Source organism: Meleagris gallopavo, chromosome 25 (genome assembly GCF_000146605.3).
Source record: "Meleagris gallopavo isolate NT-WF06-2002-E0010 breed Aviagen turkey brand Nicholas breeding stock chromosome 25, Turkey_5.1, whole genome shotgun sequence".
Lineage (NCBI taxonomy): Eukaryota > Metazoa > Chordata > Aves > Galliformes > Phasianidae > Meleagris > Meleagris gallopavo.
In genome coordinates, this window is record NC_015035.2 from 5380667 (window position 1) to 5393530 (window position 12864).

At 48.7% G+C, this 12864-nt stretch overlaps 2 protein-coding genes across 3 annotated transcripts in view; both read left to right on the forward strand.

The window, feature by feature from the left end:
• Positions 1–1832: 1832 nt before the first annotated feature.
• Positions 1833–12842, forward strand: ELOA (elongin A). Of its 2 annotated transcripts, XM_003212634.4 has the most exons (11): positions 1833–2409; positions 3438–3494; positions 4120–4238; positions 5096–6311; positions 7612–7726; positions 8118–8273; positions 8696–8793; positions 8910–9090; positions 9598–9709; positions 9913–10064; positions 10627–12842. In XM_003212634.4, exons 1-11 carry the CDS (start codon positions 2377–2379, stop codon positions 10686–10688), a joined length of 2301 nt encoding a protein of 766 aa, XP_003212682.2. In that variant the 5' UTR covers positions 1833–2376; the 3' UTR covers positions 10689–12842. The 2 variants fall into 2 exon arrangements, with proteins under 2 accessions (XP_003212682.2, XP_019478239.1); XM_019622694.2 differs by lacking the exons at positions 1833–2409; positions 3438–3494 and adding an exon at positions 3693–3854.
• The window catches only part of RPL11 (ribosomal protein L11), a 3089-nt gene continuing 2854 nt past the window's right edge, over positions 12630–12864 (forward strand). The window contains exon 1 of the mRNA XM_003212633.3: positions 12630–12688. Within this exon, the coding sequence (XP_003212681.3) occupies positions 12630–12688 (59 nt within the window). The remainder of the gene's footprint in view (positions 12689–12864) is intronic.

Below are 12864 nucleotides of genomic sequence, written 5' to 3' on the forward strand. Positions count from 1 at the left end.
CTGAGCCGCTTTCTTCGTCGGGAATCGGGACCTGGGGCGGTGCTGGGGGTGGCGTGCTCCCAGCACGTGCTGCTGTCCCCTTCCTTGGGACGTGGCGTTTTACAGGGCAGCATCTGTTAGGAGTGTTCTTGTAGGTGTTCGGCTCACGTTTCCTTTCGTTCAGCGTGAGGACGGCAGCGGCTCTGTGCTGATCTGGGCTTCTTCTGGGTGCGCACCCACGGAGTGCCCGGCTCTGTAGGCTGGGCGCGGGGAGCTCTGCCACTCGTCTGGCTCAGTTTGGGGCTCCCAGTCCCTTTCTCACCCCCCTTCCTCTTTCCCTTCACCTCAGCCAACACCAGAGCGGAGTGGAACTGCCAGGGCCCTGCGTGCTGAGATGGAGCTGGGGAGGCTGAGCTCTGTGTGCCTGGATTGTGAGCTGGCTGTGTCAGCAGTGTCAGCTCCTGGTTCCTGACCCCGCTGTAGCTGTGCAGTGAGAGCTGTCTGTCTGCTGCTTGGGCCCTGCGAGGCATCAGTCAGCACTCTGTGGGCTGCTGTCTCCTGTAGCACTGCAGTGTGAACTCATTCCTTTCTATGCTGCTCCAATGCAAGGGGAGGAGAGATGTTAAGTGTTAGCAAGCTGCTACTGGCTGCAGTTGTATTGTTAAACCTTTCCAGCTCCTCAGGAGAAAGGACCTGTAACCTATACTTGCTGCTTTCTGGTACCTTTTCAGCAGCATCCAGGGAAATGTTTGCATTTCTCGTGATGTCAGCTGTGCTGTTCCCTTGTCTCATAGAGGCTTCTGCTGTAGCTGTTTCCATTGCACTTCAGTAGCAGGCACAGCTTTACTGTGTCAGAAGGACAGAGCCACAGAGCTGCACTCATTACAACCCCAGTAATAAAAGTGCTGTTGGAGATACTGCAGTGGAGTGAAGCTAGAATATAGCCAGGGTAGCCTTAAGGATAATAGGAGGAGTTTTCCTTGGCACGTACTCTCACTGACATTTTTATTAATATGAAGCAAACTCTCTAAGAAGGTGATCAGCTTAGAGAGGTGTTTTGTTTAATATCACCCTGTTCTACTCTTTTCTATCCAGCACAAGGTCCATCCTTCCTCTCCTTTCATCGCAGAAATCGCAGAAACACCAAGGTTGGAAAAGACCTACAAGATCATCCAGTCCAGCCATCCACCCATCACCAATAGTTCTCACTAAACCACGTCCCTCAACAAAAAATCCAAAAGTTCCTTGAACACCTCCAGGGTTGGTGACTCCACCACCTCCCTGGGCAGCCCATGCCAGTGCCTGACCACTCTTTCAGAAAAGCAGTATTTCCTAACATCCAGCCTAAATCTGCCCTGGTGCAGCTTGAAGCCATTCCCTCTAGTCCTATCACTGTTACACGAGAGGCCAAACCCCAGCTCACTACAACCTCCCTTCAGGTAGCTATAGAGAGCAATAAGGTCTCCCCTGAGCCTCTTCTCCAGACTGAACAGTCCCAGCTCCTTCAGCCGCTCCTCATAAGCCCTGTGCTCCAGACCTCTCCCCAGCTTTGTCACTCTTCTTTGGACCCGCTCCAGGGCCTCAATGTCTTTCTTGCAGTGAGGGGCCTAAAAGTGAACACAGTTCAGTACTCGAGGTGCAGCCTCACCAGAGCTGAGTACAGGGGGACAGTGGCTTCCCTGTTCCTGCTGGCAGCTCTGTTTATGATGCAAGCCAGGATGCCATTGGCCTTCTTGGCCACCTGGGCACACTGCTGGCTCGTGTGCAGCTGAGCATCAATCAGTACCCCCAGGTCCATTTCCTCTACACAGTCTTTCAGCCACTCTGCCCCAAGCCTGTAGCGTTGCCCGGCGTTGTTGTGGCCGAAGTGCAGGACCCGGCATTTGGATTTCATGCCTCCTCCCTTCCAGCAAGCACTTTGTGCATCAGTGCAAACTCCTGTGTTGCTGGGCCCGGAGGAATCCTGGCTGGGAGGGCTCTGTCCTCACCATTAGCATTGCTGCACTGAGCTGGACTGTGGCCACAGAGCCTCTGCTGGTTCAGTGTCCCCACCTGCAAGTGAGTCCGTTCAGCAACAGTGCTGGTGAAGTACTGGTGGCCCTGGGATGCTGAAGGGACAATGGGATTCCTGGCTCAATGGGTTTCTGCTTTTCTGGTCCTTGAGGAAGGTGGAGCAGTGTGTTACCTGCATCGGGGCCTCTGAGCCCATGGCTGGAATTGCTGCTTAGATATTACAAGAGCAGGTCTGGAACTGCTGCATCCTCCTTGGCATCCTAGCTTGAGTGCTGAAAAATGCCGTGATGCTGGTGTAACGTGTAACTCTTCCAGAACAAGGAGGAAAACCTAATCCTTCACTGAAGTTCTACCTATGACCAGTGGGGCAGTGGTTTGTGGTGAATGGGATCCATACTGTCATTCTGCCTGAGTGAGGTGGGCTCTTTTCTCTGTTGGTTCTTCAAATATGTAAACAGAATTTATTTCCTTCAAAAAGAGCGAAGCTTCCTAAACCTCTGGGTCCTTGTGTGGTGTAAGCAGGGTGATGGGAGCTGCTTAGGTTGACAGTACTGATTTCAGCACGAGTACAGTGCTTTAAGGAGAAGATGTTCTGGATCGGGGCAGCCCTTTGCATGGCGTATGAACACAGACGGGTTGTAGAGGTGCCACAATAATGGGAATGCTGATAAGTTTGCTCTGGTTATAGCTGTGGGAGGTAATACAAGAAGTGGTGGTGCTATTAGGTCTGTGGTGTTGCTAAAAAGCCTCTGTACATCTCAGTGAGGTGATGCCCAAGCACCAGTACTGCTCCATTTATGCCCACACAGCCCAGCCCCACAGTCAGGGAGTGGGTTTGGGGAAAGGAATGAAGATGGGGGCTGGAGGCAGCGGTCCTGGAGGGATTGGTGGGCTTTTTAAGTGGTGTCTGAGAGGAGAGGGGCTGTCTGCAAACTGGCCTGGGGAGGGTCTACAGGGGAGATGAGGATTCTGTGCATCCTCAGGAACATCTGAAAGGCTTTCTTCTTCGGTGTCTGGTTTGCAGAACCTCATGAAGTTATCTCCTTTATTTAATTTGTCTCTCTCTTGCAAAGGGATGCACTTCTCAGGGCCTCTTCTGAGAGTCACAAGTTTCTAAGTCTTTCCTTCAGCTTCTTGTGCCTCAGGGCTGTGTAATGGCTTTGCTACCAACACTGTAAGCCAAAGTTAAGTTGCAGTTCTCTGTGAAGAAAGAATTTGTATTTGTCTAAGTTTAAGATTTTTCAGGTGGCCCTCATAGGCCAAGTGGCAGTAACTTCTTTGCAGCTGGCCCTCAAGTTTGGCTTCTTAGGGGCTTGATGTGGAGCAAGATAACAGCTGTCTGCCACCTGGATCTTTCTAACAAGCTTTGTGCAGAGCTTCCCTTTCTAATCATAGTACATGTTTCAGTCTGACAAGTCTGAATGCTGTCCTCCTTGCCTCTGCAGCTGCTGAAGAGTCTGAAGAGGCTGTCTGAGCTGCCCATCACGGTTGACATTCTTGTGGTAAGAGCTGTGAAATCTCTTGTGGTTTCAAGTCTGTCAAGCTACACAATCTGTCTGCTAGAAAAATGCTGCTTTCTGGAGCAGGATATGCTGTCTAAACCACCTGCTCCAATGTGAAGTCACAGGCGTGGCTGGGATGAAATTCTAGAATTCCCAGTTACAGAGAGTATCTCAGCCCTTCCTCCACCTCAGTGTGAAGCAGTGCAGGACAAGTGGTGGTGCTCAGCTCTTCCAAAGATTAATGGTTGGTCAGGATCTGCGAGTCGGAACAGTTCCTATTGGTGACTGAAGCAGCATCGCATTAGGAGCTGCAAATCTTTGAACCTATTAGTGACCAAGTTCTGTCTTCAAGCAGTTATGGTAAATAATAACTTAGTTTATTAAAGCAATTAAGTAACTTTTGACTTAAAGCAGAGTTATGTCTTCACTAATTTACAGTACTGTAGTAAGCTATACAACGCCTGCTGAAAATATGGTGTGCTACGTGTGATTTGCTGTTAGATTAAGGAAGCTCACTTTGACCTAGAACTCATAGGTAGCAGGCTGACTTTGCAGGAAGCTCAGTGGAGGTGTGAGTGCTGACTGCTTTGCTGAGATTAGTTTTTATCTTTTCTTTCTCCTGAAGGAGACAGGCGTCGGAAAGACAGTGAACAGCTTACGGAAGCATGAGCTGGTGGGAGACTTTGCCAAGAACCTTGTTGCCAGGTGGAAGAAGCTGGTGCCGGTCTCCCAGGAGGCAGACAGGTGAGTAAACCTGCTCAGTTATGGAAAAGTTGTCTTTTTTTTTTTAATTTTTGCAGTGCAGATTACAAACTACTCTGATCATGGAAACAAATGAAGGCTCTGGAAAAACTTGTAACACAGTGTTCTCTGCGGGGCTTCTGCCTTGTGTTGGAACAAACTTCCTCCCTGTCCTCACCACAGTGTTGAGTTGCTGACGGCTGCAGTTCAGAGCGAAGGCAGGGACCAACCTCCAAGAAACTGCAGTTTGATGAAAAGATTAGCAGTAGCTGCCAAGAAAGGGCTTCTAATAAAGCAAGAGATGTAATCGGTTCGCTTCCCACTTATGATGCCAAAGAGAGGAAGTTCTAGGCCCAAGTAAAGGAAGTGGCTTGCTTTGAAAGAAGACTTCTGTGTGTACAAATGCCACAGAAACTGAAGCTAATGCTAGCACTGTGTAGCTATGTGTTGATTCCAGCAAGATCGGGATTTAGATCTGGATGATAAAGTTTCAGGTACTTGTGATAACCTTGATGGCAGTGGTGTCCCTGCATGCTTTAATGGGTGAACTGGGAGCTCCTGTTTCCTTACACACTGTACAACCAGGCACAGAGACATCTCTGCACACCTTTGCCTCCACTTGCCCAGTGAACGGTGAAGTTGTTAGTTCTTATAAAAATGCTTAATTCCTACATCAGAAATGTGGTTCTTAAATCCCTGAATGTTGCTGTGCTAGGGAGAGCTTTGGTATTCTTGCCACAAAACTTCCAAATGCAATTTTAGTCCTCTGTAAGAGATTCCCATCCATATTGCCCATGGGGAGTGACTCCATTCATACTGGGAAGTTTCAGTCTAAGTAATTTGTTTTCTCGTCCTCTTAGAAATAATCTAGATTCTGAAGACTGTGACTATGAGAGGAGCAGCTCAAGGAAAAGACAAGCACCTTCTCCCCAGGAGGATGAGGAACATGACCAGGACTACTCAGAGCCTTTCCAGCCTTCCTGCAGCCAGCTCTACAGCCCAGATCATAGAGAAAAGAAATCCAAAAGGTATTTAGGGTCTGAGAAATCTCATGAGGCTTACGGCTGTAGCAGCCAAGAGGATAAGAGATGGGACAGGTCTTCCCCAGTGCTCTCTTCAGATCAGGAGTACTCAGACTATGGACAAGCTGTGTCACCTGAGCCAAGTGAGAGCCCTCAGGATACGTACACAGACCCTTATGCCTCTGATGAGCAGGAAGAACCAACAGTGTTTCATCGTAAAGTCAGTAAGGGGCATGGCTTTCAGGAGAAGCTGGGGGAAAGCTGGGAGAGGAACCCTGGTGATCTCCATGACAAAGGGAATGCGAGTGGAAGCAAAGAGCACAAGTCTTCTCACAAGGAGAAGCAGCGACTTGATGGCCGAGGAGAGAACAAAACCTCTGCCTTCAGCCCAGAAAAATTGCACAAGACCTCTTTTAAAGAGCATCTCCGAGAAAGCCCTGTGGTAGGGGGCAGCAAGGAAAAGCACAGGATGTCAGACGGCACTAAGAAGGAGAAAAACCGAGAAAACAGCTCTTCCAGAAAAGAGAAGCTGCACGTGCAGCCACGCTTGGAAGAGTCTGTGGACAACCACACTAAGAAGCGAAAGCATCAGAACTCTGAAAAAAGCAAACTGGGGAAGTCCAAGCCAAGCCTGGAGACTTCTAACACAGAGCGGGAGAAACAGAAAGGTGAGAATGACTCCTCAAATAGGATTAAGGAGAAGGGGACTTCTGGGAGCTTAAAAACATCTGAGGGGAAGCACAAAGCCTCTGAGTTGGACAAAAAATCTATTGACTTGTCCTCAAGTTTTGGGGACGGGGAAGTGGAGGATGAGTTTGAACAACCTACTATGTCTTTTGAGTCATACCTCAGCTATGACCAGCCCCAGAAAAAGAAAAAGAAAGTGGCCAAACCCTCTGCATCAGCTGGGGAGAAAGATCAAGGGCACAGCAAACAGAATGGATCCAAAGCCAGTACCAAGAGCTCCAGCTCGAGTCGCAAGAGCCCAAGCCACAAGCGGACAAATGAGAAAAAAGCAGAGAAGAAACAAGCAGAGCCTCCTAAACCAAACAGGGTAAGGTTTTGCTCACTTTCAGATCCTTCAAAGAAGTTGGGATCAGCTGCCATTAGTCCTCTGCTATCTGGGGCTTACTGGTTTTCCCCTGGTAAGTGCTGGGCTGTCCTGCGTCAGGCTGTGCTTGAGGTGTCTCATCAGTGCGGCCGGTGAGCCAGGCTCCTGCTGGGATGTGCTGTTTCTCACCCACCTGCTGCAGGGCAGCCCCACAGGTGTCCGTGTGCTGCTGGGGTGGAACTCTGCTGGAGCTGTGAGTGAAGAGGGAGGGAAAAAGAAATTCAATAGCCAGAATTCAACTTTTTCAAAAACGGGGGAAGTAAGAGAGACTACTTTCAGGCAAATACTCATATGAGAACACAAGTGTGAAACACTTCTTTAACAACATCTCTAGTTATGAATAAACTTAGAACTTTGCCTAATATGCAATGGCATCTCTGCCTCCTGGAGAGGTTCCCAAGTCTTTTGTGCGCTTCTGCTCTCTAAAGATAACTTTTTTTTTCTTTGTCAATACTGTAGTTTTATTAACTGGATGTGTTGGGCCCCAGGAGTCGGGGAGAAATGGGAGAATTGGTGTTACAGTGCAGCTTATTCTAGAAGTCTGAACTTCCTTTGTGAAAGCTTGAAAAAAAAGTAACGTTTCTGTAAATATTCATTGCCTCACAGATGCCAGTTGCCTATGTAAGTAGGGAGTAGTGTGTAAAAACCACTGCTACTTTCTTTTTACTTGACTTCGAAACACTTTTCTCCTCAACGAGTGCTCTTATAATCCTGAAAGCATTTGACAATCCTACCTTGCCATTCATTCTAGTAAGTGTTTCATATAGCAGTTCAAGACTTTCCCCCAGTTTGATGTTCCCCTCTCTTCCATCACAGCTGCATCTTTTGCAGGAGTGCAGAAAGACAAAAGGAGACATCACAGATTGGGAAGTGTTTGAGGTCAAGGAGGTGTTTCTGTCTCCCTTCTTTTCTGTGCTGTTTCTTCCTTCAGTTTTTTGCATTGTTAATCTGATCTGGGTCCTCACCAGGGCCCTTTAGTGCTGAACTTAATGGGCTAAAGACATAGATGTCTCTTATTAGGGGGCACTGAGTAATTTGGATCCTGATTTTGGTTTCTGTGTATTTGGCAGCTTAGACAGTCATGGCAATGTGGCATAGGTGTAGCTTCCTCCTATTTCCTGGTGCAAGCTGATCATCATTGTGGCTTATTGGCAATACCAAACAAAAAGCAATTCAGTGCTGTTTGTACACTGGCAGGATGTAACGTTCTCAGCTTAGTTGCATGTACATCCTTTCCTTCCAGATGCTGATAGATGTGGTGCCAACCTTACCAGACATCCCACTGCCCCCAATCCAGGCCAACTACCGCCCTCTTCCCTCCATCGAGTCCATTACCTGCTCCCAGACAAAAAGGAAAGGTATGTTGGGCAGGAAAAGGGGTTTGTAATGGGGTACAGACACTGTTAGCAGGAAGTGGCAGGAATGCATGCAGGCTGGGTTCTGCTCTCTTTATGCTGGGATCTTGCGTCCTGCCTTGATGTCTGGAGCCTTTCAGAAAAAGGTGTTTGTTTTTTGTGTCCCCCCCCATGTGCTCTAACTGAAATGAGGAAGATCCTTTGCTGACCCTTCCTGAGCTTGAGCTCTGGAATTGCCCTTCCTGAATTGGGTGGCATTTTGCAAGTCTCCTGGAGAGGACTTTGGTTCTTTGTGTTTCTTCAGGAAACTCTGGCTTGTGTCTCCCATGCCATTTGTCAGGGTGATCTCTTGGTTTCTCTGTTACCTTCTTACTCCAAGTCTTGCTTTCCACAGCAGTGTCCTCGCCAGTCGAAGAGAGCGAGGCAGGATTTATAGGTCGCCGGTTGAATTCGAAGATGCAAGTGTATTCAGGCTCTAAAACTGCCTACCTCCCAAAGATGATGACTTTGCATGAGCAGTGTATCAGAGTCCTTAGTAACAACATTGACTGTAAGTAGTTTTCCTGGTCTGTGTCACTTGTATTGCCATGTAGATTTACGTAACTCTGTCCCCACTGAAGTCCTGGTGAATTCTTCTTGTGTATCCCAGCAGCACCTGGCTGTCCCTTGTCACTAGGCAAGCTGTCTAACAGGGGAGAGATCTTTCTCAAAGCTCTGGTGCTGCAGGAATCAGTAGTGCAGCATGTTGTAAGGAATGATTAAAGTACTGGAAACGGTGGTAAACAGAGCTCTGCACAGGAACTTTTTATCTTGGAGCTGTTGGTGCCTAATGACTCACTGGAAGTACTGCACCCTAGCTCCTTTTTCCTTCCCCATGAATTGTGCAGCAGCATTGCTGTTTTTTCAGGGTCTCAAGCCCTATCTTTGGCAAGGAAGGAGGAGGATAAATACTGTGCATCTTGCTTCTTTTAGCAATCTATGAAGTGGGTGGTGTCCCTTTCTCAGTGCTGGAGCCAGTGTTGGAGAAATGCACCCCAGAGCAGCTGTACCGCATTGAGGAATGTAATCATGTGAGTGCCTGGGTCTGGGGGAGGGATGCTGATGTCTGGACGTGGATAGATGTGCTAAGAGACAAGGAAATGAAGGTGTCAGGAATGATCTCTGCTTACGTGTGGCTTTGTTTCAGGTCCTAATTGAGGAAACAGACCAACTATGGCATAATCACTGTCTTAGAGACTTTAAGAATGAGAAGCCAGAAGAATTTGAGTCCTGGCGGGAGATGTACCTCCGACTTCACGATGCTCGAGAGCAGCGGCTGCTCATGCTGGCACGGAACATAGGCTCAGCTCATGCTAACAAACCTAAAGGTAATGAAGAGCTGAATGACTGAGGAGCCAGACAGGTCTGGGAAGGCTGCCTGGGGGAAGCCTGTGTGAGAAAGGTCTTTAGGAGTGGCTGGTTTGAATCCAGTGCAGTGTAAATGTTGCTCAACTCCGTTCTTTGTGGTAGCACTCACTTAACAGCTTAGCAGTCTGTAGATCTCTTCCATGGTGTTGTGGACCAGTATTGTACAGACAGAATAGCTACTGAGGCAACCCTTGTGACTTCCTTATGCTAGCATTGAAGAATATCGGGGTGGGGTAAAACATCCTTCCTTTCGTTGATGAGTATTGTGAGAACTGCTGGTGCAGTCAGTGAGTCTTACCACAGCCAACCCTGTGACTGCAGGAGGTTTGGACCAGAGGGAGTAGGCTGTCTACTGAGCTTTGGAACAGATGAACTGCAGAAAGGTGTCTGGAGCTTGCTGCAATAAGACAAATACCCAAAAGCTTTCTTTTTGGATCTAAGCACTGTTTCCCTCTGGCCACCTGCAGGTAGAGTGGCCAAAATGGCCTTTGTGAACTCTACAGTGAAGCCCCCTCGGGATGTACGGAGAAGACAAGAGAAGTTTGGAACTGGAGGTGCTCTTGTGCCAGAGAGAACCAAGTAAGTGTTTCTCGGTAGCATTTGGTGTGAAACTTGTGGCTGTAATAGCTTTTTTCTTACGGGGAAGAATGGAGATCCTAGTTAGTTCTGGCTTTGTGTGATAAAAAACATGGTAGTATTAACAAATGTGGCTCATTTGTCTGATGAACTGCATCAAACTGCCGTGATGCCTTTACTGAAATACCTGCCTGTCTTTGTTTCAGAATAAAACCAGTCCTCTACACATCTGGCAAAAGCCATGCTCGCGTGAGCGAGGAGCGGTCCTATGATGGGCCCAGCACCAGCAGTGCCCATTCTGTCCCATCATCAGGTAGCACCTTCTCATCCTATGACCCTAGGAAGCCACCAGTGAAGAGTAAGTACAAGCTGCAGAGCATCTGTGGTCTCCTATAGCTTTGCACATGGATGAATTGTCTTTCTGCTGCAAGAGAAATCCAGGCTGTGCGGGAGGGTCGAGAGGTGTCCTCTCCCTGCGGAGAGGATCGTGAAGTCAGTTCAAACTTCTTCCACAAGAAAAAGCATAGAGAAAATCTGGAGGTGCAGGGTCGGGGTGTGGGGCCTGGAGTTTGCTTTGGGCTCTCCGGAGGTCCTGGCAGTATTTAAAAAAGATGCTGTGCTCCACTGTTTGCTTCACCTGCTTGCCCTTTCCCTTGTGCTGTCTTTGTTCCATCCAGCTGTTTGCAGTAAAGAAAAGCTCGCTCTTTTCAGAAGAAAACAGTGAGTTTACCAAAGATGTGTGTTCTTGCGGTGCTGAAAGCAGTGTGGGCCCTCCTCTGTCCATGACCTGAAAATAAGATGGGCACTGCAGGCCTTCATTGGCGAGGGCTGCAGCTCTGAATCGCTTTCTGCTTTCTTGCTCTGTAACCTCTGCTTTAATGTTGATTTTTGTTTTTTCTTTTTTTCCTCCTGTTTTGCAGAAATTGCACCCATGATGGCAAAGACTATCAAAGCTTTCAAAAACAGGTTCTCCAGGAGATAGGTTGGAAGCACAGAGCTGGGATTTTTCTCTCTCGTGGGGGAGTGGCACTGATGAGGGAGAAGGTACCAAAACAGCCCAAGTCCTTTGAACTCTGCGGAGGCTGCAGCTGCTGGGAGAGACTTTGATCTGCACAAAATGACAGCACAGTATTTTATCTTTTATTCTCATCCCTTCTCCCTAACCTCCTGTTTCTGGCCTTGTCTTCTCTCTAAAGAAAGATGTACAGGATCTCCAGATGTGAGAAAATGTGAAGTCTTGGCACCTGCTGAGAGTAGAAAATCCAGAGACTATTTACTATTTAACCTCTTAATAAATTATGAAATGGTTTTAATTAATTCTTCACCCCTCAAGCCCACTGGTACTATTTATGTCGCTTCCAGTAGTCTCCCCCCTCCCAGCCCAGCACAAGGGCAGGCCCTGGCAGCACTGGCAGGAATCCATCCGAATGGGAGATGCCTCTCAAAGGATCCTGTCCTTGTGGCCTGACACCTGCTGGGCCCGGAGTCCCACCCGGACTCTGGGACAGGTGGCACTGGTTACCCTTCTGCTCAACAGTCCATTGGCAAGCGGATCAGCTCCTGAGGCTTTGCTCTCTGATCATGTAACTTAATAAAATCTTAGCTCTTGACCTCTTCTCTGCTGTTACTGTAGATCTCGAACAGATGCTTATGTTGCTGGTCAGGGATGCCAGGAGCCACTGAGGACTCTTTCTCTGCTGCTGCTGTCTTCTGCTGGCTACTGGGAATAAAAAGATGAAGGGTTTGAGGAGAAGTTTTACTGTGCACCAATGAGTATTTTTCCTTTTTATTTTAAAGGAGTGGACTTTGTCTGTCTCTGGAATTAAAAATAGTTTTTAGACATCATTGAAGGCATTGCTTTGCCTCTTTTAATGGTAAGAAGGAATATTATTATCTTGTTTTCTGTGTGAAACTGGGAAGGGTTTGTTTCCAGTTGGAGGCTGGTGCTCAAATCTTGTCCTTCCCCTATGTGTTCTCTGCCCATCTTCAGAAAAAGTGAGGATCTTAGTCTTAGGATCTGGAACCGCTCGTTTGAGAGAACCGGATAATGGAATGTGTTGGTTTTAATGTGCACATACTTCATAGCAGGAGCGCCGAACTCCCGGCTGCTCTGTGTCTGGAAGGAAAGACTCACGATGCCAGCTGGTGGCTGCGTTGCAAGGTGCCGGGGTGTGAGGTGCGATTCCAGGGCTCGCTGCAGCACTGCTACGGCTCGTGCAGCCTTACGGCGCTGCGGTGCATCTGCCTTGGAACAGCCTCAGCTGGAGGCCGCGCGAGCAGAGGTTGCAGCCTCTGGAAGCAGGCGGAACCTGCTTGCACAGAGCTGGAGTGGTGCACAGGGGTTAGGGAAGGGGGGAGGCTCCGAGCTGTTCGTGTCCCCAGGCCTTTGGGTGAAAAAGGTGCCGGTGATGACAGTAGGGGTTGTTGGTTGGGGGTCGCTGCCCAGGGCTCCTCCCAGAGTGGCTTTAGGAACGACCCTGTGTGCTTCTGGTTTCCTTCCTTTTGTTCTGTTTTAATCAATTCTCAGTGTCCTCTGTTGCGTTTTTTCTTGTGTTGAAGGTCTTGGAAAGGTTTTCAGCTTCTCCCGTGCTGTATGTTTGTTACAGTCCGAAATGCTTCAATGTTACTGCGTAGCATTGCGGTGCATCCTGCTGTAAGATAATTGCTCCCGGCTCCTGCAGTTTGCTGTGTTTAATTTGGCTGTACTTCTAATTCCATGACAATTCACGACCTTCTGCTGCCCCCTGTGCTCCCGGTTCTTCCCCCTGGGGCACAGCCCGGCTTTGGGCCTGCCTGCAGGCGCTGTGACCGCATCCCTCCCCCCTCCATCCTCATCTGGCCCCCCGTTCCCAGCTGCGGGGATCCCGCGCCCCATGGCCGGGGGGTGTCGGATCCCCCCACTGCCGGCCCTCGGCCTCGCGCAATGCCTCCGTTCAGCTGCAGCGACGGCCCCGAGCAGCGCTGCCTGCCCGCTGCGGCCGGGTGGGAGTGACTCTGACATGTATTTGTATTTCTGTCCCCGATGTGTATATACAGTTTTCTATGTTCCTTTTTTTGTGGTAACTAAGACGAATATTTTAATTAGATAAGTTATATGAAAAAGAACAATCGTGTCTCAATAAAACCCAACACTGGACCCTCGGCCGCCTGTTCCTTTC

What these genes read in the sequence shown, in the direction of transcription:
- ELOA (XM_003212634.4), top strand. Translation starts at nt 2,377, where the DNA reads ATGGGATCCATACTGTCATTCTGCCTGAGTGAG. An exon ending in TGTCATTCTGCCTGAGTGAG is followed by an intron (nt 2,410 to 3,437) that starts GTGGGCTCTTTT and finishes TTGCCTCTGCAG; the next exon opens with CTGCTGAAGAGTCTGAAGAG. An exon ending in GCATTGAGGAATGTAATCAT is followed by an intron (nt 8,794 to 8,909) that starts GTGAGTGCCTGG and finishes GCTTTGTTTCAG; the next exon opens with GTCCTAATTGAGGAAACAGA.